This window comes from Empidonax traillii, unplaced genomic scaffold, assembly GCF_003031625.1.
Source record: "Empidonax traillii isolate 1590-97213 ecotype Southwest subspecies unplaced genomic scaffold, ASM303162v1 scaffold330:size615109, whole genome shotgun sequence".
Classification (NCBI taxonomy): domain Eukaryota; kingdom Metazoa; phylum Chordata; class Aves; order Passeriformes; family Tyrannidae; genus Empidonax; species Empidonax traillii.
Window position 1 is genome coordinate 350,278 of NW_020955523.1, and position 21,216 is coordinate 371,493.

Here is a 21,216-nt window from a genome sequence, read left to right on the forward strand (position 1 = left end):
TGATGAAGCAAGAATGCAGTCAGAGATGCAAGGCATGGCTGTGTTCACAGACACAGCTGCACAGGGCTCAGAGAACTTCACCCAGGGGGTTCCACGTGATCTCCCCAATTGCTGGGGACTCGCTGCCCTACAGATGTGATCTGCAGCACTGTCAGCTGCTACTGTTCAGAATCTCACACTGCTATAAAGCATCCCCAGAAGAGGGGATGAGAATATAACACAAAACCTTGCACTACCCACACATATGGCTGCAGTATGAGACATCAGAAGTCATGGAACATCTTCATCCAAATTTATTTATTAATAAGGTAACAACATATTCCAAATTATTACAAGCCTTTACTATTCTTCCATTACCATCTCAAGTTTGACTGACATGTCAGACTTTTGCAGTAAATGTCAGTGTTCAGTGCAGAGTTAAAATAAAAGCTTAGAGAATAGCAACAGGAAGTCACAGTTACAAACGCCACGGTAAGAGATGAGCATGACATCTGCTGCAGGCTCCAGGGTCACTCCCAGTCAGGCTGCTTTAGTCTCAAGTTGTAACAAGTAATAGAGATAAATAATGCGGCTCAAGTACTTCAGTTACAAAGCAGCAAGCACAAAAGCATTTAAGATTCCGTAACTGCACAGGAACTATAGTATTGTAATCAAACAGATTAATGTCTTAACCTCATGCCTAGAGTTAGACTTCCTAGGCTCAAGTCCATCTCTGGCAATGGACAACAAGCAAAATACCTAATATAGTAAAAGATTTCAATAAATTTAGAGCCCCAAATATCTTAAGAAACACTTTAGTTGAAGCCTCAGTAAATGCAAACCCCCTCCTTTAGTTACTGTAATGTCAGTGCTTCTTTTCCTCCACTTCTTTTTTTTTTAATCACAATACTCAAAAAATTTCTCTAATGGGTTTACACAGCTTTCACCACTCCGGTTCCTTGCAAAGTCCATGATTGTAGCTTAGCAAAGAAGAAAGTGGCACACAAAACAGCAATAAATTACAGCACAACTATCCCATATAAACTACTTAAAAAAATAATAATAATACATAAACGCACATTGTAAACAGGTGCCTTAAAAACATGCTTCTGAGCATCTGATGTGAGGATGTTTTTCCCCAGGGTGCCTGTCCTCCTGTCTGCAATGGGACACATCAGACCCAGCAGCGCCATGGAGGACACTGGCTCCTCTGCAGCTCCAGGTGCAAGTTTAAGTTTCCTCATCTCACATCTTTGCTAAAGGTACTGCTGCCCTTGGCATGGGAAAGGTCAGGCTGCTGGTGCCAAAGTGCTGCAAGATGTCCAGTAAACTCCAGTGTGCTCCATTTTGAGTCTAACAATGCTTACTCAAGGCTTACTTTGGAATCAAGGCAACAGGGATCATCAAAGGCAGCCCCTCCTTTACTTGCAAAGCCTGACCTAGCACTGTTTAGTTACCCTAATTAACACTTGCACTTTTTTTTCCTGCAACTATTTAATGCAACTGAGGGGAAAGAACGTACTTCTAATAGTTCTCAATCTTACATCTCGTGCTCCCAAAGCACTCAATCTAGGAGTAATCCCATGAAAACCATCATTACAGCAATTATCATTGAGCTCAGCTAGAAAAAGTCATTTAGTGAAATGACAAAAGACATGGTTCAAGGTAATCATGCAGAATAAAGCAGGGTATACTACACGGACAGCACACGCGCACACACACACGTATTTACAACTGCACTATTATCCAGAATACTGTTTGTTTCAAAGACACGGTGAAGCTGACACAGCCTCCCTGGAGAGCAGCACAGCTTAGTCAAAGTCACGGTTTGTGAGAACCAGCGGAGCAACCAGAGTCCACACGTACAGCACGATGCCGATCCAGCTGGAAGATATCTTCACCCAGACGGACGGCCACTTGCTGGTCATTGTCTCATAAGTAGAATCCGGGCTGTGAGTGAAAGAAAAAAAAGAAAAAAGGTCATCTGCAACTTTTCTTTCAATAGGACATACTTGTGTACTAAGCCACCCTTCCACAATCTTTTCAAAGTAGATCATTTTCACCTCACACCTCAAAGGACATCTGTATACCCTTCTTCCAGGCAGTTCACACCAGTCTGTACAAGAACACCATTTGTTCAGCTGGTGTCACAGGAAGGTGGAAAACAACAGCAGCACAAAAAAACATTTACTAAGAGAAGCTGTCAAGAAGCAGAAATTATTACAAGGAATCTCTAAGCAAATCTGCAGAAAGGCAGTAAATGGATAGCACTTAGAGAGAAAAATAATGTATTTTACCTTGCTGAAAGACAACACCTAGAAAAATTAATCATGTTGATCTCATACTGACCCAAGCAGGGCCACAAATCAAATCCACCAAAGGACTATCTATCAGAGTTACTTCTGAAGAAAATAGCTTTACAGTGTTGCTATTTTGATACAAACTGTCCTTTGCCAAATAACTAGAGAACATAATTCATATTTTTAAATTCTGAAGAACATCTGCTCTAGCTGTTAACAACAAACAATTCACACACGGAAGGACTATTTTACTGTGAGGGTATTTTCAGTGAGCAGACAACTAATTTCCTTCCACCAGGCCCTCTCACAGAATACTGAGGTTGGAAGACATCTCTGGAAGTTCTCTTGTCCAATACCCCTATTCCAGCAGGGACATCTAAAGCCAGCTGCCCCAGATGGCTTTTAAGTACCTCCAAGGATGGAGACTCCACAAACTTCCCTGGGCAACCTGTGCCAGTGCTTAGTCACCCTTGCAATGAAAAAAGTGCTTCTTGAGATTCAGAGGGAACCTCCCATGCTTCAGTTTGTGTCCTTTGTCTCTGTCCTGTCAATGGGCATCCCTGAAAAGACTTGGCTCCCTCCTCTTTACACTCTCCCTTCAGGTATTCATATACATTAATGAGACCCACTGAGCTGTCTTCTGGCCAGGCTGAACAGTCCCAGCTCCCAGGCTCTCCTCATACGACAGATGCTACAGTCCCTTCATCGTTGTGGCCCTTTGCTGGACTCTCTCCAGTATGTCCATGTCTCTCTTGTACTGGGAAGCCCAGAACTGGACCCAGCACTCCAGGTGCAGAGTCACCAGTGCTGAGTAGATGGGAAGGAACACCTGTCCCTTGACCTGTTGATATAACATGTTCTATTTCTCCTTTTTCTAGTTTTCTGTACCAGACAAGGGCTTAGTGTTTACCAATTTTTAGTTGTTATAGAATTTAAGTCTTTATCCTGTTCATCAGCACATATTTCAGCAGTCCAGTGAATCACAAGAATTATCCTAGAAAATACAACAGGCACTCGGGAAAACAAGGTTGGCTGCACTCAATTTTCAAGTACAATTCCCTAAATATGGCTCAAACAGCATGCTTCCCTTGAGAAGGCCCATTCAAGACCTACATTCCAGAGCACACAACTTGTGCCTCCTTGTCCAGCAAAAGATGGCATCCTGTATGGTCATTATTAGCACAACATATTATAAAATTTAAATACCTGTACCAGTTGGTAAGTGTCATCATAATATACAGTGATGCCAGGAAAAGCATGAAGTGAAAGAAAGAGTAACTGTAAGTAACTCCATCTCTCTCATTATCTATGGCTCGGTGAACATCATCTCCATCATCAAGGGAGCCATCACTCCTGGGCATTCCATCCTCTATCAGTGTTGATTCATCGCTGGTCAGCATCAGCTTGTTAACTTGGCTGTTGTTGGATGTTCGGATGCTGTATTTAACAGGAAAAGAAAGACACAGTATACAGTTACCCAAATAAACACAATTTAGTCTCCTTCAACAAGAAGTAATATAAGTTAATTTTTTTTTTTAAGGAATCTTACCTTGAATAGAGAACACATAGCAAAAACAAAACCAGTCCTACAATTCCTTGTGCATCCCACCACTGCACCACCTGACCTTGGGCTGGAGTGGTGGTGCTGTTGTAACCAATGATGCTCAGCAAACTTGGGTTACAGCGCCTGTCTGTGAGGGAAATTGCATTAGAACTTCCACAGAACAAGAACAAGACAAATACTTAATAGCACATTTCCATGCTGAACTCATGGTAATAGAAAAGGACTTCATGACTGTGACAGTTTTGAAGTAAAATAGCTTTGAATCTAATTTTAGCCCACTGAGTCTCCCTAAAGCAGGGAAATGACAGTATGTGGCATAAAAATCTGTCTCTAAGCAGATAAAAGGATTTTAAACTTACATAAGATATGCATCAAATGCTTTATTGTTCCATCTCATAATTAGAAACAACAAAATTAAAATCTCTACATATTAACCTTTAGAAATTCTACCATTAGAAAGCAAGTATGACAAACATATATCCTACAGATGGGGTGCCAGAATCATCTCAGAGTTGGAGAACAATGCTAATAAGTTGGTTTCATATTATCAACCCACAGCATCCACAGCTATTAAACACTGATTAAACAGCTGAAAGTAGCAGGCAATCTTATTTCCCCATAATCATTGCCAGGATTTGATATAAATCATGTATGCTGTGTCACAGAAGCACAGAAGATTGTTCCCAGTTAAGTAAGATAAAAGACCAAATTAAACCCATCAAAATCAATATTTTGAAATTTATTTTAATCACCAGAATTTCTGAATTAATTTATTTATCTTTAGAGATGCTCAGCTGTTTTCAGACAAAATACACATAGAAAACATTTATTTATACTTGTTTTAAATCCTCAGTTTGGAAAAATACAATCAAGTAGCATCTCAGTCACCCAGGAAACATGAAACATGGTAGGGAGATGAATCTCCCTGACACCTCAGAGGAAATCTAAGCATTTTAGAATACTGCAGTCCTGTCAGTAACAGGAAGAAATCCTTCCCTACCAAATAAGCAAGTGAAAAACACATTATCTTTGGAATGTTGATTTCTTGTTATGTATTGTTACAGAAAGTTGGGGTGGGAGGAAGAGAACACAAACTAGTGAGTCTTGCCTCGAAGGTGCATGCATTCTAGTACCCCATTCTATTGCTGCCTTCAGAAAAGGAGAAGATACAATTTTTACTGCTGAACTGGTTACCCCAAAAGCTGTGCATTGCTACTACACTTACCTGGTTCATTGGTCATAGCCGACCAAGTCAAATACATTGTATAAACTGTGATCACCGAAGACTGCAGCAAACCAGACCTTGGCTGAGATTCCTACACAAAGGAGTCAAAAAACAGAGAAGTTTGGCAATTAAAACTCTCAGGCACAATTATGTTATGATAACGCAAAAACAAACAAACAAACAAAAACAAACAAACAAAACAAAACCAAAAAAACCCCCTGAAACCCTGAGATAACAGAATTAAAACTGTACCTGAATCTTTGGCAGAATGGACATTATAGAAGCACCAATGCACAGCAGCATATTAACACTGATGAATGTCTTGTTTTCAGAACAACCTTCTGGATGAGTGTAATAAACATAAAACAAGACAATAGCTACAAGAGACAGCAGGTAGTTGACAGCTGTAGCTGACAGAAGAGCTGTGAAAAGACGAAACCATAGTTAAACTGGTTAATAACAGAGACTATTAAAATTGAAATAATATTGCACAATTATCAGGTTTTTGATATGGTATACAATGAGAGTTCGGGGCACTGAAATGTAAAGGAAGTTCTCAACAGTCTGAAATGTTATAAAGAAAGAACACACACGGGAATCCTGAAGCCTTACTTGATTCTCCAGTGCTTTAACAGCAACTTGGAAGGGCAAGTATAAAGCAATACAGCTACACACACTTCAGCTAACAGCTTAAAAAAGAAACTGAAAAATACTTCTCCAACAGAAGGTGAAACAAAACCCCATTTCCAAATTACATCTTAGTAAAAACATTAAATAATTAAGTGGCCATTGAATGAAAACAGGCCATGCTGTCTTTTGAAACACCTAAATGATCACATCTGAAATGCTATATTAAAATAAGGTATCACTTCTCCAGTGAGACGACTTATACTCTCCTTCACTACCCTGGCCTTTCACCCACCATATACCTGCAAAGAATAAAAGACTGGCAGACAGAAAAAAACAATTATTTGAGATGACTACGCTCAGCATGAAGCATTAACAGACTACTTCGTTTTTAATCAGCACTAAAGGTGTAACAAAACCTCTGGCTGAAAGAAAAAAAAAAAAACCAACCCAAAAACTTGCAGTTGCCACTTCCCTGATTCTGTGATGCACAGGAAGCTGCACCTGAATCTGAGGAAGAACTTCTTGACTGTGTGGATGAGGATTCCCGTGTGTGTTCTTTCTTTATAACACTTAGCAATAAGCTCTGTTTTGACAGAAAAAAAAAAAAGGGAAGAGGCCACAGATCCAATCTCACTAAACCATCCTCACTGGAGATACTCAAGAACTATCTGGATGCAATCGAAATGTTAATGACTCCAACAATCGTCTATTGGCAAAAGCAGCAGGGTGCTTAGCTGAGTCCAGGTTTGCACCCCACAACCAAAGGGGAGGAGGAGAGTTTTTGGACCTGTGGTAACCAAAGCTCTGATCTGCATAAGAACAGTCCAGGTGCAGAGGGGGTGAGCACCCATCACCAGAGGATGACCATGACAAACCAACCTTTGCTTAGCAATAAGCTCTGTTTTGAGAAGAAAAAAGGGAAGAGGCCACAGATCCTTAGAGACCACTTATCCAAGGTGGGATAATCCTTTTTATCATGCCAACGTCCTCCCTCACACAAGTGGCTCAGTTGTCAAACTCCTCCTCAACCCCCTTTCACATTCACATGAGGCATTCACATACAGGCCTGGAGGCATTAATCCCTTCTGATGGGGTATAACTGGCTCAACTACACTGATGAAAGAGGCAGTTGTCATGTCTTAGAATGTGCCATAAACCATCAAAGACCCCTGGAACACCCCCACCCTGGGCCTTCCAAGAGAGGACGGTACATGATCTAGTGTTCCATCAGTCGGTATAAAACACCCCACTCCAGGGGAGGTACCTGGGCATTCCCACCTGAATCTCAGGGTATATTAACCCACTGCACTTTGTGTTTCATCGGCTTCCCCCACCCCTGGGGGATCAAGAATGCGACCATCACTTCGACCAACAGACACCTAAATTGCATCAGGTCTGGTGGCTGGACCCACGGGTGGTGTTATCTTCCAAACACTTATCCTTTCTTTTCCTTATACATTTTCTTCAGTGTTACATATATGCTTTTATATTGCTGTATTTCTACAGATAATAACCATAACAGCTACAAACCTCCTTTTCACTGCAACCAAACTGTTCTGAAATAAACCTATCATACGTATATTTATAAACAGCAGTCACTTAGCTTACTTTCTCTCTAATCTGCCCCAAGAGATCTATTATTAACAAGAACCTCAGTTACCCTGCCTGCAGGGGCGGGTTCCAACAGCAATCCTGTGCAATGTGCTCTAGGATTACCCTGCTTGAGCAGAGGCTGCACAGATGACCTGCCGTGGTTCCCCCCAACCTCACCCAGACTGTGATCCTATGAAACTGATGCCCTGTTCCCAGGGACTGGATCTCATTATCGAGAGTCTGCTGCTCCTCTCCCTGCTCCTCCTTATTTAACTTGATATCAGAAGGACATCAATGGAGCTGAAGTACACTATGTGAGAAAATAAGACTTGGGCACAAAGCAGCCATTGTGGACTCTGGTAAAATGCACTATTCAGTGAGCAACTTATTTAACATAATGCAAATAAACTGAAATTTAAAACTCGATCGTAGTACAGTCCTTTACCTGCATACCAGCATCTTGAGTTTCCTTCCTCCATTTTTTCAACCCAAGATTCATTCCAGGAATGGGCAAAGTCAATGAGCAAGACTAGCTGAATAAGAATAAAGCAGAATGCTCCAGCCATACCTACATAAAACCACACTAAAAGAGAAATAAAACAAACCCAGTTAAGAACCACTGATAATTTGTATTAATGTCCCTAAACACAGAGAAATGCTATAGTTACACAGCTACAATTAAAACTGTAAGACATCAGCATGCACTTGCCTTTGTTTTAAAACCCATTACGACTGCACCATAATACAACAACGGAAGACAATATTCCCTTACCAGTTGTAAATGGTCCCTCTGGTATGAAGAAAGCTCCAACACTAATTGCAAGTGCAGTGGCAAATTTAAAGAACCAGAACCTAAGGGGAAATTTAAAAAAAAAAAAAAAAAAAAAGTTCAGGCAACTGCTACCTCTGATTTAATTCACACAGAAATACACATCCTTAAGAGCTGGGTTTTTTTAATTCACTCATTCTTAACCTGTTTCTTTTGAAATAGAATAAAATTCTTATTTTATCTGTCCAAGATTTTTGTTCTCCAGTAAATTATACTTTAACTGTGCTAGACTGACAGAGTTTGACATATTTCCCAGAGAGATGACACTCATGAATTACAAATGAAGCCAACTTGGAATTGTTTCTTGTTTTTCCTTGGAACATTTTTAGCCAGAGCAGTGAGATTACTGAATTACCTGCATATCAGAAAAAATGGGTTAAAAAAATGCCTACCTATTTCTAGTATCAAAACCAAAAAGGCAGAAGATCTGGTTGGTGTCTAAAATGATAAAATATACCAGAGCTCCCTACCAGTCTCTCAGTTTCCTACAAGACAGATATGCACCAAAGCCTGCATTTTTCCCACCCAACTTCAGGTTCTTTAGGCCTATATATGATGAGAACTTATCACAAGAACAAAACCAAATGATTAATCCTTCACAGAAAAGACACAAATTCCACTGCGGTGCCAATGGAATTTCTTTCCAGTAAAAGATATGCACTCATAGACCATCAAAACGGATCAGACGTGTTTCCTAGAAAGCACAGAAGGGAGTACCTTCCACCAAAGGTTCACCAAATTCACCCCAAATATAAACTGTATAGGGAAATTCAAACTGTTATGACAATAAAACTGTAAGAAGGTGAAGACTTTTTTTTCTGATCACAGTGACAGGCAGCTCCAAATACAGGCATGATGTCATCTACATGTACTTCAAAACTGTACATAACAGCACAAAGACAAGTACCACACCTCCACAATGTCAAACACTTGGACAGTTTTCAAATTTTGTATCCTTTCCCATTTTTTCCCCACACTTTGAACAAGTCTGACCTCCCCTGCTGGCTCTTACAGTCAAATGATGAAGACCAGAGGAAAAAGTTCCAATTGTGTAGAGAGGAACTATGTGAGATTACAGAAGCCTAGAATATTGAAAAATATTTAGTAATTCCCTGGGATTTAGAGAAGCGATTAAAGCCAGTTTGAAAGCTGAATCAAGTTATAACATTTACAGTGCAGTGTGTACCTCACAAAAACTAGTTTTTGAATCCACATGAGGATTTTGATTTTTTTAAAATCAATGTAATTCTCAATTACAGAAATAAGAATGGATTCAAGAATGGATATATATTGTGTATATATATCCAATCTCATAATTCCAGACTTTTTTAAGGGATCTTAACACTCTACCCTTTGACTTGCTAGACAACAACTACCACTGCTATGCATTCTGTGCAACCCAGCTACTACCCTGTAAATACATTAAGACTGATTTTTTTTCTATTGTTATTATAAACCTGAAGCAAGAAACCACTCTGATTGCTGTTAAAAAAGCAGAGAAGGTGAGCACTGACGCTGGAACATATTACTGGGCTTAACTTGCATGCAAGAATGAAAAAGTCAGTAGACAGAGACAGAAAAAACAATAATCTGAATATTTCAATTCACTGACAGAAAGATTACTGAAGATACATACAATTTCAAAAATCAAAAGCCATAAAGCTTTTCACAAAGCTAACTGTAATGCATTTTACTGAAGCAACCATTTGTTACAGAAGTGTTGGAAATAACATTATTAAATATTTTACCAGTAACAGTTAACAAACATAATTTTTCCTTTTATCCTAGTGCTGATGTTAGAAGAATAGAAGAATAAACTAAGAAGAATAAACTCTATGGGTTGCATAAGAATAAACTCTATGGGTTGCATAAACAGCACAAAAATTTGTACTGGAAAGCACAACTCCAAATAAGGGTACCAAGAAGATCCCAAAGTTTTAGGTAAAAACATTCCACATGACGTAAAAGTCGTCTTTTGCTGTAAAACTGAACACAAGGCACTGATACAGAATGTAACTGAACCATTTTCTTCTTGCTTGTAACAAGCATGTTCTCCTGAACAAAGCAGAGTGGAGGGAAAGGCTGAACTGAGTTACTGCTGCTAAAATGTATCTTTTTCTTTAGACTGAAACAAAAAAAACCAAAGCAATATTCTGCTCACTTTTAATAACTTTATTTTCCCCTACAGAAATAATTTGAAGAGTTTTTTTGTCATTTTATGTTAGACATGTTTAATCTTACTGTACTGAATATAAAACAAAATTACTTCATCATTTTTATGGCTTAGCTGTTCATAGCTTCTGTTAAATATAGTCACCTTGGAAAAGCAGTAGCCTAAGCAATCACTGTGACCATCAAGAATAGGCACCATAAATGGTTTTAGGCTTTTTGGCCTCATGTCCTCTTACAAATATTTACATCTCCTTGGTTCAAGAAGCTACATTACACATAGACAGAGCCTGGATGAAAACCGCCACTGAAATCCCACTATATTCTTCCCTCTGATAACTCCAACTAAAATGAAATACAAAATTACTGGAAAGCTCAGAAACCAAATACATAACTCATTTCTTTATGCAGAGGGGAGACTGAAGAAAAGACCGCAGACAGAAAAAAAGATACCTTTAACTCATAACTTTAAAAAAAAAATCTTCAGAAAAGAGTAAGACCTTAAAAACATCAAATTTAAGAGGAACAGAATTCCCAGAGGACAAATGAGGCTTTTTAATCTATTTGTTAAAAAAATCTCAGTGGAATGAAACTTAGTGCCATTATTCATCTCTGAATTTCATCATCTTCGGACAAAAGTGGAATTTCCAATCTTGGGAAACCTCTGGACAGATTATCTAATGTCACAGTTTAGGCTCTGAAAAGCCACAGCCACCTGTACCTTTTCCTCTTACAAAAATTAATCAATAACTCAGTTCCCATTTCTGCCTCTTACCCGTTATGAACCGCTGCCCTTGGGTCGTTGCTGCTCTTCACTTTGATCATCAGCAAGGAGAAGAGGAGGAAGAACATGGCCATGCCAAAGCACACACGGTATACGGCTTTGTAACCAACGAGTACATCGCAATTCACGTGGCCGTGCACACCAGGAATACTTGTTCCCATCCCTCCATCACAAAATCCAGGGATCTGTGATAAATACAAGATACTTCAGTGATCTTTATACACCTCCTTAAGTAAATGCTTACTAACAAATTGCCAATATGTAACTCAATAACATTATAACATTATGCAGCTATTAACATTGTTAGAAAATATGATACTGAAGGGCTGTATAGGTACTTACAGTCCAACTGGGATATCAAACACATCCAAGGAAAAAAATCCTGCATAGGCAAATTCCAAACAAAACCAAAAATAAATCTTAAAATTGGGTTGGAAGGGACCCTTAAAGATCACCTAGTTCAACCCCCCTGCCAAGGGCATGGACATCTTCAACCACATCAAGTTGCTCACAGTCCCATCCAAACTGACTCTGAAAGTTTCCAGGGATGGTACAGGGATCTTATGAACAGAAGGCTTTTTTTAACATTATTAGCAATTTTGGAACTTTTCAAAGAAATGCAGTTTTCACTTGCTAATATGAATCAAGAATTAAATAAAAGATCTGGGAATTCATAAATTTGACTTGACAGTTATTGTCAGGCTTATGACACAGCTAGGAGGTGGCAGCCAGCTCACATCTCTTAAAAACAGTCTCAGCCTCTCCCAAAAAATGTAACATCACCATCAATTAGGTGTACCTGTAACTTCCATATGAAACAGTTGAGAACATTCTTTCCAGTCACTACCAGGACATGAGCAACATCTTTCAGAAGTCAAATCATGCTCCAGAAGGCTGTAATTTTCTTTCCTATGTGACTAACACGGCTCTCATTGAAGCTCCAGTGTGGTTACTACACCACACTGAAATAAACATTTACAAATTAATCATTTTGGGGGAAAAGAAATCAAAAGAATGCCTAACCAAAGTTGCTATCTACTGAAAAAAAAAACAAAGACAGCAAAACAAAGACTAGCAGAAGTACGGTACAGGCAACCCAAGCTGAGTGAACCTATAAGCTGTACCATAGCTCACATTATGACTCTCTAATTTTACATGTATTATCACATCTTCATATAACCAATAAACTGTAAAATCCTACAACAACTTCCTGAGTTCCTGAGTGAAAAATACACTACTATGATTAATGACAAGTATTTTTGTTATGTATTGCAGACTTTAAAACAGAACTTAAGTACAGCAAAATAAAACTAGAAGATATCTTAGATTTTTAACTGCGATCGAAATCAATCAACTGCCACAAAAACAAGCATCTCCTTAAGACATAATCTGAACTAAATGCACATAAATTTTCTTGTTTGATAAAAAATCGGGTTTTTTCTGCTCTGAGCTATTAAAGAAAAGGTGCAACTTCACCTCAAAATAGTTCTTTTCATCTATGAAGTGATTTTCCAGAAGTTCTTTGTTTGTTTGATCTACAATCAAATAAATGGTGACTGTGAAGCACAAGTGGTAGCAAAATTACATATTTCCAAACAAAATCCAGGCTTTCAAGATGTCAATTAGTATTATCTGTGACATTTGTTCTACCAAACAGTTAGCAATAAAGTGACCTGACCTTCTTCAGCTGCTCCTCCATGCCTGGTATTAACATCACGCAGGCAACGCTCACGCCAAGGAGCAAAAAGAAGGCATAGATCAGCCGGGTTATGGTGGAGTTGTTTCCGCTGGGGCAGCATCGGCAGAGCAGGCACGGGGCACTTCCGCACAAGCATGGTATCTGAGAGGGAGACAGAACATAAATTATTTATAAAGCTTTGCATTGCTAGATTTCAATATTTAATCAGGTTGTGCAGATCCTCTGAAGTTATGATGCAAAATGACTCATCCTATGCATCCCACCCACCAGTGCACGCTAAGTCACTGCAAACATATCAGAGAGCCACCCAGCAGCCTTGGCAGTGCTTCCTGATGTGCCGCTGTACAGTGAAATCAGTGCTATGTCGAAAGTAATCCCTTATCCACTGAGAAGAAATAAAGACTTGGTCCAGGCTCATTTGTTCTCTTGAATTTATTCCATTTCAGCTAAATGAGATGCAAGGATTACTTTGAGTTAGCAACTGCATCCTCCCCTCCACAGCTGTACAGATGATGAGACAAATACAAGGCAGGAAAAAAAAATATGAGCACAACTGTCATGTGGGTATGCTTTTAGCACCTGGCAGAGTTGGGACACAATCCTCACTGGGGCCATAAACATTTCTGGAGCACAAAAAGTAAGTAAAATAGCCTAAAGCTTAGGTCAGGTTACAAATTATTTTGTATTATCATCTAATCATGTATCACATAATTGTGTTACCTTTCAAAATTAACTTATGCAATGTAAAAGTTAAAAAAGGTAAGAGCAGAGTAAACACAAAGTACATGTGTTACTGATACCAAATATCAACAGCAAAAGTGGATAGGAATGCTGTACAGCTATAATACTACAAGAGGGACAAAACTAGAAAATTGTTGGAAGAAAGAAAGGGAACAGATAGTTCTGTTTCACCAGGAAATGGCTGGGGAGCGAGAAACAATTCTCTGCCACTTGCTGAGTGGCAATTCCGGAAGCAAAAGAAAGGTAAGGTCCCAGAAGTAAACATTAACCAAAAGAGGAAAGACACAATCAAAATGTGAGAGCACTGCCCTCTCTGAGCTACAACGGACCATGCTACCTCTGACAAAGATATAGAACGGGGTTAAAACCCGTCTTCTCCCCCAGCACACATCCAGAGACACCTTTGACCTGTGACAAAAGCCAAAGGTGTCCATCACCTGTGCACGAAAGGCACACGGTCGGTCACATAAGGACATGAGTAGTTACATGGCCACATGACCAGGGCATGTCAATCACCCAGTATGACTGGAATGTGTCAGAAAGAGTTCTTAAAAGTTTAGTCATATGACAAACAAAAATGCCAACAGTCTGCTGCTACCAGAAAGGCCCCAGGGGTTGCAGGGAAAAGCAGACAAATTGCCACAACACTCTCGGCAGCTTCCTGAGAAGCCCTTGGGGAAAAGGCTGATCCTTACAGGTTTGAGCAGTGTTCAACCCAGACACTGGACTCACAGACCTGGGGTTTTTAAATCATTTCTTGTATTCTTTTTTGTAGTTGTGTTCCTTTCCGAGGGTGGAGGAGCCAAGAATTTTCACGCCACTATGCTACAGAATCAGCTTTAAATTAGAGAACTTCAGTACTAAATTTGTCTTGCTATTGTACCTTAGCCTTCACAGTTCCAGACTGCATGCAACAACCAACAGAAAATGTCTGGATCACCTGGCAAAAACCACCAACACAGACACAATGTGCCTTTTCCCTGGACAGTGTGAGTAACCCATTTAAAAGCTGTCTCATGGGTATACCTGGCTGGAACAGGTTTATCCAAAACACTTCCCTTGTAGATAATCTCCTTTTGCCTCCAAACACTATTACCCAAACCCTCCCATATCTAGGTTCCCCAGACACTAATCCCCAATAGTTAGACCTTTTAGGTTCAGCTGTTATTACCACTAGCTTTAGATTCAAACCCACTACTAATCGCCTTACCCTAGAAGCTAACATATCCCCCAACTCCTCCATCTATACTAACAACACCGCATGGTGCAATAACTCCCAGCCTTATCCTCTTCCTACTGAAAGTTTCTCTAGACCCACAAAACTGCCTTCCACCCACTTTCTTATCTGTGGCGATAGAAAGTGGCAAAGGCCCCTCAAAGCAATCCAGCCAAGGTGGATGAACTAAACATCAATGTCCCACCAGATTGTAACCCTAAATTTCAAATTTGGTCCCCCGCTCAGAGATTCTGGGGTAGTTTTCTAATCGCCAGCATTGGTACATCCAAAGCCCTCTCCACTCTAGCCCACATGGCCTGCTGGATGGCCAACGAAGCCAATGCCACTTCTCTCAGGTCTCTTTAGTTGGCTCCACTTTCCTTCCCTTTCTGATTAAGCCAACAAGGTTGTTCAAGGCATCATTCTGTTTCTAATTGTCACTCTCTTCATCCTTGTCTTTGTTCCCTGTCTCATTTTTTGTGTTAAAAAATGCATGACTAAAAGTTTTTCCCAAGCTTTTCCAGTCCTGAAAAACAGGAAAGGGGGAAATGTCAGGGGTGGACCAGAAGAGGCCTACAGAGCATGGAGAGAGATGAAAAAGCACTGCAAGGAAGGCTCAGAAGAGGAGATTTCTCTAGAAGACTTTTAGCAACTTCAGCTGTGCAGAACTGCCTGGGAACCAGCTCAACTACAAGGCCGCAGCATTGCACCCTCAGCAAATTCCCCTATCCATGCACCCAGGACAGTTCTTCCATTGTTCCCCTAGCTCTCCCTTCCCCCTAACTGACCTGACATATGCCTTAGCCTATCCCTCCAAGTCCCCATATCAGTAACCCTCAGGATTTGACGTTCCTAGCCAGGTTCCTACCCCTATTCCTGAACCTTCTGTATTCCCCAGTATAAAAGCTGTCTTCTTGTTTTAATAAACTGCCGTTTTGTGGGTCACATCTCTCGTGCTCTCATGTGTGTGTCCCGACTCCCAGTGCAGAATGTGCCACTGGGTCTTGCAGCAGGTCCCCCCGTAACCTGCTATATGCTATAGCAGTGAAACTAGGTAGTTTTAACTATTTCAGAATGTAAAAGCTATTACATTGCCCTTTTTTACCTCCTCCTCCACTAAGTATCATTATAGCACAAATAATTTGAAGGTGTTGATTACATGACTTTTCATCTCAATATAACAAAGAAATTGTTTACAGTAAGAACAATTAGTCACTGTAACAACCTTCACAAGGATGCAGTAGTAGCCTCCATCACTGGAGGTTTTCAAAAGCGACTGGACAAGGCAGTAGATCACCCCATCTAGGCCTCCTATTCTGTGAAAGATGGACCAGATGATCCTTGGAGGCTGCTATACGACTGCATGCAAACTTTATTAGGAACATCTATGCTTAGTAAACAGGAAATATATAGCAAATACTGGCTCAGAATGCATCAGAATTTTATAGTATTACTGTATTACACTATTTCCTATACACACAAACAGCCTTTCTAGTGAAGAATATCTCTGCTCAAAAAGTTACTTTCTTGAACTAATTCTGTCTGCATTAATATTTCCAAAGACAAAGGTTGAATTTGGCAGATTACAATATATGCCTAGGCTCATCTGCTGCAGAAAATTTGGTGAAAGGAGTTCCTCATAAAAAAGTCACTTCTCTGGTGAATCCCAATGTTAAATCATTTAATACCTAAATAATTCAAGCAGCTTGCTCCTTAGCACCTCAAGGGGAAGACAGCATGTTTCTAGAGATAATAGATATTTGCAGTATCTGAAATAAAGGTGACTGTCTCCACCCCACTAGAAAACAATGTGTCTCAAGAGAAGCAATACAGCTCACTTTAGAGTTTTAACTCCCACACCAGCTTTTAAAACTTTGCCCCCAAACAGCTCATGCTTTCAAGCTGTGATCACACACATTTCTTAACAAGAGACACCTACTGATAACTATTTATACAAGTTGGCCACTTTTACCAGGAATCCCGTTACAGTCCAAATCCCTCTTTCTTTGGCAAAAGAATAGAATATACACCGTTCCAATAAAATAATATTATACTATTAGCAAAACCACTTCTAGCAAGTTACAGACTTGAAAGCAAAGAACATCCACCTCATAGAATTCAGTCTATCAGCAGAGGAGACAAGGACAGTTTGTGCCACTTTCCTCCTAAATTTGAAGCATGCTTCCTAAAAAAATATGCAACATTACAAATAGTAAGATACTACCACGCAGATCAAAGCTTAGCTCCCTGTATGAGACTCAGCTGAGTCACAGCTGTATACAGAAAGTCACTCTTCAATTAGTTTTTTCCTTGTTTTCATATGGAAGCTTGGGCACCAGTTGCAAAATCTCAACTGCATAAAATCTACTGCCATCCAGAAATTTTTGTACCTATCAACCAACTCGTATCCCTTTACATTTTTGAGAAAAATAAGCAGCTTGGTGGTGTTTACTAAGACAAAATAAGAAAAGGCAACCCACACACCTATTCTGCGAGCAGCCAACTGGGCAGACCAGCCAGCTAATTCATGCCTGCTACACCAGTCACTTCATTCCCTAAGGCAGTGGAAATTGCATAAGGAACACGTAAGATGAATATTGCAGGAGAGAGGAGGAGAGAGAAAACCTCCACAAAATCTCTGAAAGTCAAACATTACTGACTCTGATGGACACAGAACAAATTTTTAATATCAAATATAATCTTCCTACTGGAGTAATGACTAAATGATTATGTACTAAATTAAGTACTTGCAAAAACACTAAGCCCTTGCTGGGCCTAGTCAGATTTTAGCTACATCATCCCTACTCTTTTGCTGAAAGGCACTGAATCAATCAAGATCTTTACCTTGACAGAGAATATTCAAGCGAGCAAAACAGCAGCTCAGCTATGTCAGAGAACAGTGCAATAGAGGCAAAATGCAGCAGAGTGGCACTGCCTGACCAATCTACGTCATCAGCATCAGAAAACTTTTGGTGAGATGACAGTACTCTTACACCTTTGCCCCCACCGCACCCGCCAACTCTGACTTTCCTCTTAAACACTGAAGTGAAACACTGCCTGATAAGCACACAGGAGGGCAGAGCTAAAACCAGCCATAGCACATCGCAAAAAGTCCAAAAGAAACAAGTCTGGCATGAGGCCTGATGCCAAGGCTACGCAAAGCAGCTCTGCACGGCACAACACGTGGCCCTGCAGAGAACTGAGCCAAGGCCACGTTGACAGCAGTGTCCTCACAGGAAAAAGAGTTTTCCTGGCCATGGCACAGTCTGCACTACCACAAACTCCATTACATCTGGTACCGCTGCACTCTCACCCTCACAATTTGCTTCTTTCTCAGAGCCACAAACAGTGACATATCCTGTAAGACCAGCACAGACAGATTTCTCCTATTAAGAACTATCATATGGGCTTTAAGTGCTTATTAGTTGTGGTTTTAAATGTGGAAAGAAAATCAATGCTTAAAGCCAACAGGGGAAAAGAAAAATAAAACCAAAAAAAAAGAAGAAAAAAACCCACACACACACAAACAAACAAACAACAAAAAAACCCACCCTGATTTGTTTGGCCACTTTAAAGGAAGGGATAGGGGTTAGATACTCAGAGTACATTTGACTTAATTAAGACTACATTCTCATGCAAATCATTTTATCTAACAGGCCATTAGCTGAATTTCTCTGTACAGAAGCAAACACTCAAAAGCAAGTACACAGGGGTTCTTCATGCACTCCAAATACAAACCAGTTGTCAAAAAGGCTGTTTATGAACTAGAAAATGTTGCATATATTAATTCAAGTATTCCAAGTATTTGAACTAAAACCTATAGTCACACTGTCAGTAATTTTTTATATTCATTTAAAAAATTAATGTTAAGTATATTCAGCTAGTAATTAAAGTCTAACTAGCAAAGTGTAGTGTTTAAAATGCTAATGAGAGGAAAATGAACACTGACAGTACTTAGTTAACTGGGTATTATCAGTGTTCTAGTTGATCATTTACATGCTTATCAGCCTGGAAAGTCAGCTCATATAAATTTTCAAGTTCTAGGATCATTTCATATAATTTGTACATTACGTATCATCTCACTTAATTAAACATCACTGTACCGGGGGAGCCAAAGCCCATACATTCTGATAGCACAAAAAATAGGAGCTTGGATAAATACGAAGTTTTTTTACTACACTAAAACGTGTGTACGAACTGTTTAAATATAGGTAATCTAACTTAATCCCTGTATGGTACAATATTTTAGGCATGGAAAATTCAGATTTTCGCTATTCCGTTGACATTTTTAAGCCAAACGTCTAGAAATTCACAGTCCACCTGATTGTGTCTATATACCTAGGGACTAGACTTGGAAATACGTTATCATCACTTATGGATAAAAGAGCAATGCCTCAGATGAGGACCCTTTATCAACTTCTTTGCTTTCCTGCATAGTGCAAACAGTTTTAATACCACCTCAGACTACTGTTCCCCGTTAAGAAAAACACCTGACGATGCTCAGCACGGTGGTGACACACCGCCACGGATTAGTGTGCGCTGAGAAAAACGATGGCTCGGTCAGACAAAGATGCTACACAGGGTGGAGCTGCTCAAGACAAAGCCAAGGGAAAGAGGAATTAAAATACAAATATCAGAATCGGGGAAACACGAGAGTTCTAATTTTCCCGGGAAAAAAAAAAAAAAAAAAAAAAAAAAAAAAAAAAAAAAAAAAAAAAAAAAAAAAAAAAAAAAAAAACCACCACACCCAAACGCTGAAGTTCAAAGCATTTCATGAGACTGTGACTCCTTTACAGGACCGGGGAGAGGGAATTTCAGTGGACACCGTAACACCCCCAGGACAAAGGGGTGGATTAAGGGCGACCCGCAGCGCGACCGCCCGGCCTGGCCGGGTCAGCACGGAGCTGGCAGCGGCCCCGCCAACACGACACCGCAGGAGGCCTGGAGATCCACGGAGAAGCCCGAGCGGGGGCCCCACGGCGGAGACCGAGCTCTGCAGCCCGCCGGGGTCACAGCCCTGCCCGGGAGGAGCGGGGGCAGCGCCCGCTCGGGGCCGAGGGACCGGCGGGGAATGGGGAGGGGGCCCGCAGCCTCCCCGCGCCGGGGCAGGGGGGGGAAGGCAGCGCCACAGCCGCCCCCTGGAGACACGGGCACGGCGAGGCGATGGGCGAGGCCCGGGCGGCGAGGGAAGTGCAGGCGGCGAAGAGAAGGGCAGGGAGCCGCGGCCGCCGGCTCCGAGCCTGCGGCGGGCAAGGAGGGACCCCCCGCGCCCCGCTTACCCAGCTCGCCAGGGAGCAGAGGCCCAGGACGCCGCCCATGGTCCCCGACCAGCTCCGACTCGTGCTCTTCCAAGATGGAAGCGCGGCGACCGCGGCTCCGACGCCGTTGTTTACTGCTCCCGGCGGCGCTTCCGCCGCTCTGACGGCAGCGGGAGCGTCACTTCCAGCCGGGAGGAGGCAGGGATGCCCCGTGCGCCGCCCGGCTGGACGGGGACCGTGGCGGGACGGGGAACGTGCCAAGAGTATGTGAAGCCAGGGTGTTCTTTGGTGTCAGATCTTTGTATGCTTTCAAGCCTCATCGGCGAGAAAGGATACCCAACCAGTGGGACGGGCAGCAGCCAGCATCCCTTAGGCAAGGGCACCCGGGAACTAAAGCTTCAGGCTTGTTAGTTGTAAACTGTGGATGTAGTAAATCAAGATGTTGTTGTCTGTCGGTAGAACAGATAGCAGCATCCCTTAGTGAAGGACACCAGGGAATTAACAAACTTTAAGGATGTAGTAAATCAAGATGCTGAAGCATGTCTATGTATACTTTCCTAACTTGGCAGAATACTCAAGGTCCATGTATCCTATAGCTGAACCGCGTTCATTATAATGCTAAAAATCACATCTAGAGACCAAGAAGACCCCTGTCCACATGCAGACTCTTACCCTGATCATGGTAGAAGTTAGCTGAGTTTTTGTAGCTTGTATGTAAATTTCTAGCTAATCATAGTAGAGGAGCTGTACTTGGAAAGTTACTAACTGAATTTCTGTGTATAAATAATGGCGTGGAAAGTCCAAGTCGTGCTTGATTTGTGGAACATCACTGAGCAGCTGGCCTTACACAACTCTGAAATAAATAAATAATCAGTGTCTCTCTTGAGCGTGTAAGTATCGGGGTTTTGCACACCAGATAAAGAATCCAATTTTCTGGACAACAGGCCGGCAGTGGCCTCCCTGGTAGCAGGCATTCGGCATCCCCTGGGAAGACAGGCAGCTGCCTGGCCGTGGCTGCCTGTGCCACCATGTGTTTTGTTCACATGCGCACACACACCGTCCTTTGATGTGTTAGAAGGACATAAGGTGGTTAAGAGTTGACCTGTGCTGCTTCTTTGCCTCCCCACAAGTACCTAAGCCAGGGAGTAGCAGAAAGAGGGGAAGATGTTGCCCGGAACAATGGGCCAGGCTCCCTGCAACAGCTGTCAGCACTTGCTGTGTTGTTTCCC

The 21,216-nt window shown here is 41.3% G+C and overlaps 1 protein-coding gene across 1 annotated transcript; it reads right to left on the minus strand.

Moving 5' to 3' along the window:
• Nucleotides 1–275: 275 nt before the first annotated feature.
• Nucleotides 276–20,164, minus strand: SERINC1 (serine incorporator 1). The gene is made up of 10 exons (XM_027891783.1): nucleotides 20,009–20,164; nucleotides 12,752–12,913; nucleotides 11,065–11,258; nucleotides 8,064–8,143; nucleotides 7,737–7,874; nucleotides 5,321–5,490; nucleotides 5,069–5,159; nucleotides 3,829–3,970; nucleotides 3,486–3,716; nucleotides 276–1,929 (listed from the first exon to the last, which is right to left on the minus strand). Exons 1-10 carry the CDS (start codon nucleotides 20,045–20,047, stop codon nucleotides 1,791–1,793), a joined length of 1,386 nt encoding a protein of 461 aa, XP_027747584.1. The 5' UTR covers nucleotides 20,048–20,164; the 3' UTR covers nucleotides 276–1,790.
• Between the last annotated feature and the right edge of the window lie 1,052 nt (nucleotides 20,165–21,216).

Excerpts from the sequence above, each read along its gene's own strand:
- SERINC1 (XM_027891783.1), bottom strand. The coding sequence starts at position 20,047 with ATGGGCGGCGTCCTGGGCCTCTGCTCCCTGGCGAGCTGG. Across the intron at positions 12,914-20,008 it reads TCTGCTCCCTGGCGAGCTGG|ATACCATGCTTGTGCGGAAG; the intron begins GTAAGCGGGGCG and ends TCTCCCTCTCAG. Across the intron at positions 8,144-11,064 it reads AGGGCAGCGGTTCATAACGG|GTTCTGGTTCTTTAAATTTG; the intron begins GTAAGAGGCAGA and ends ATTTCCCCTTAG.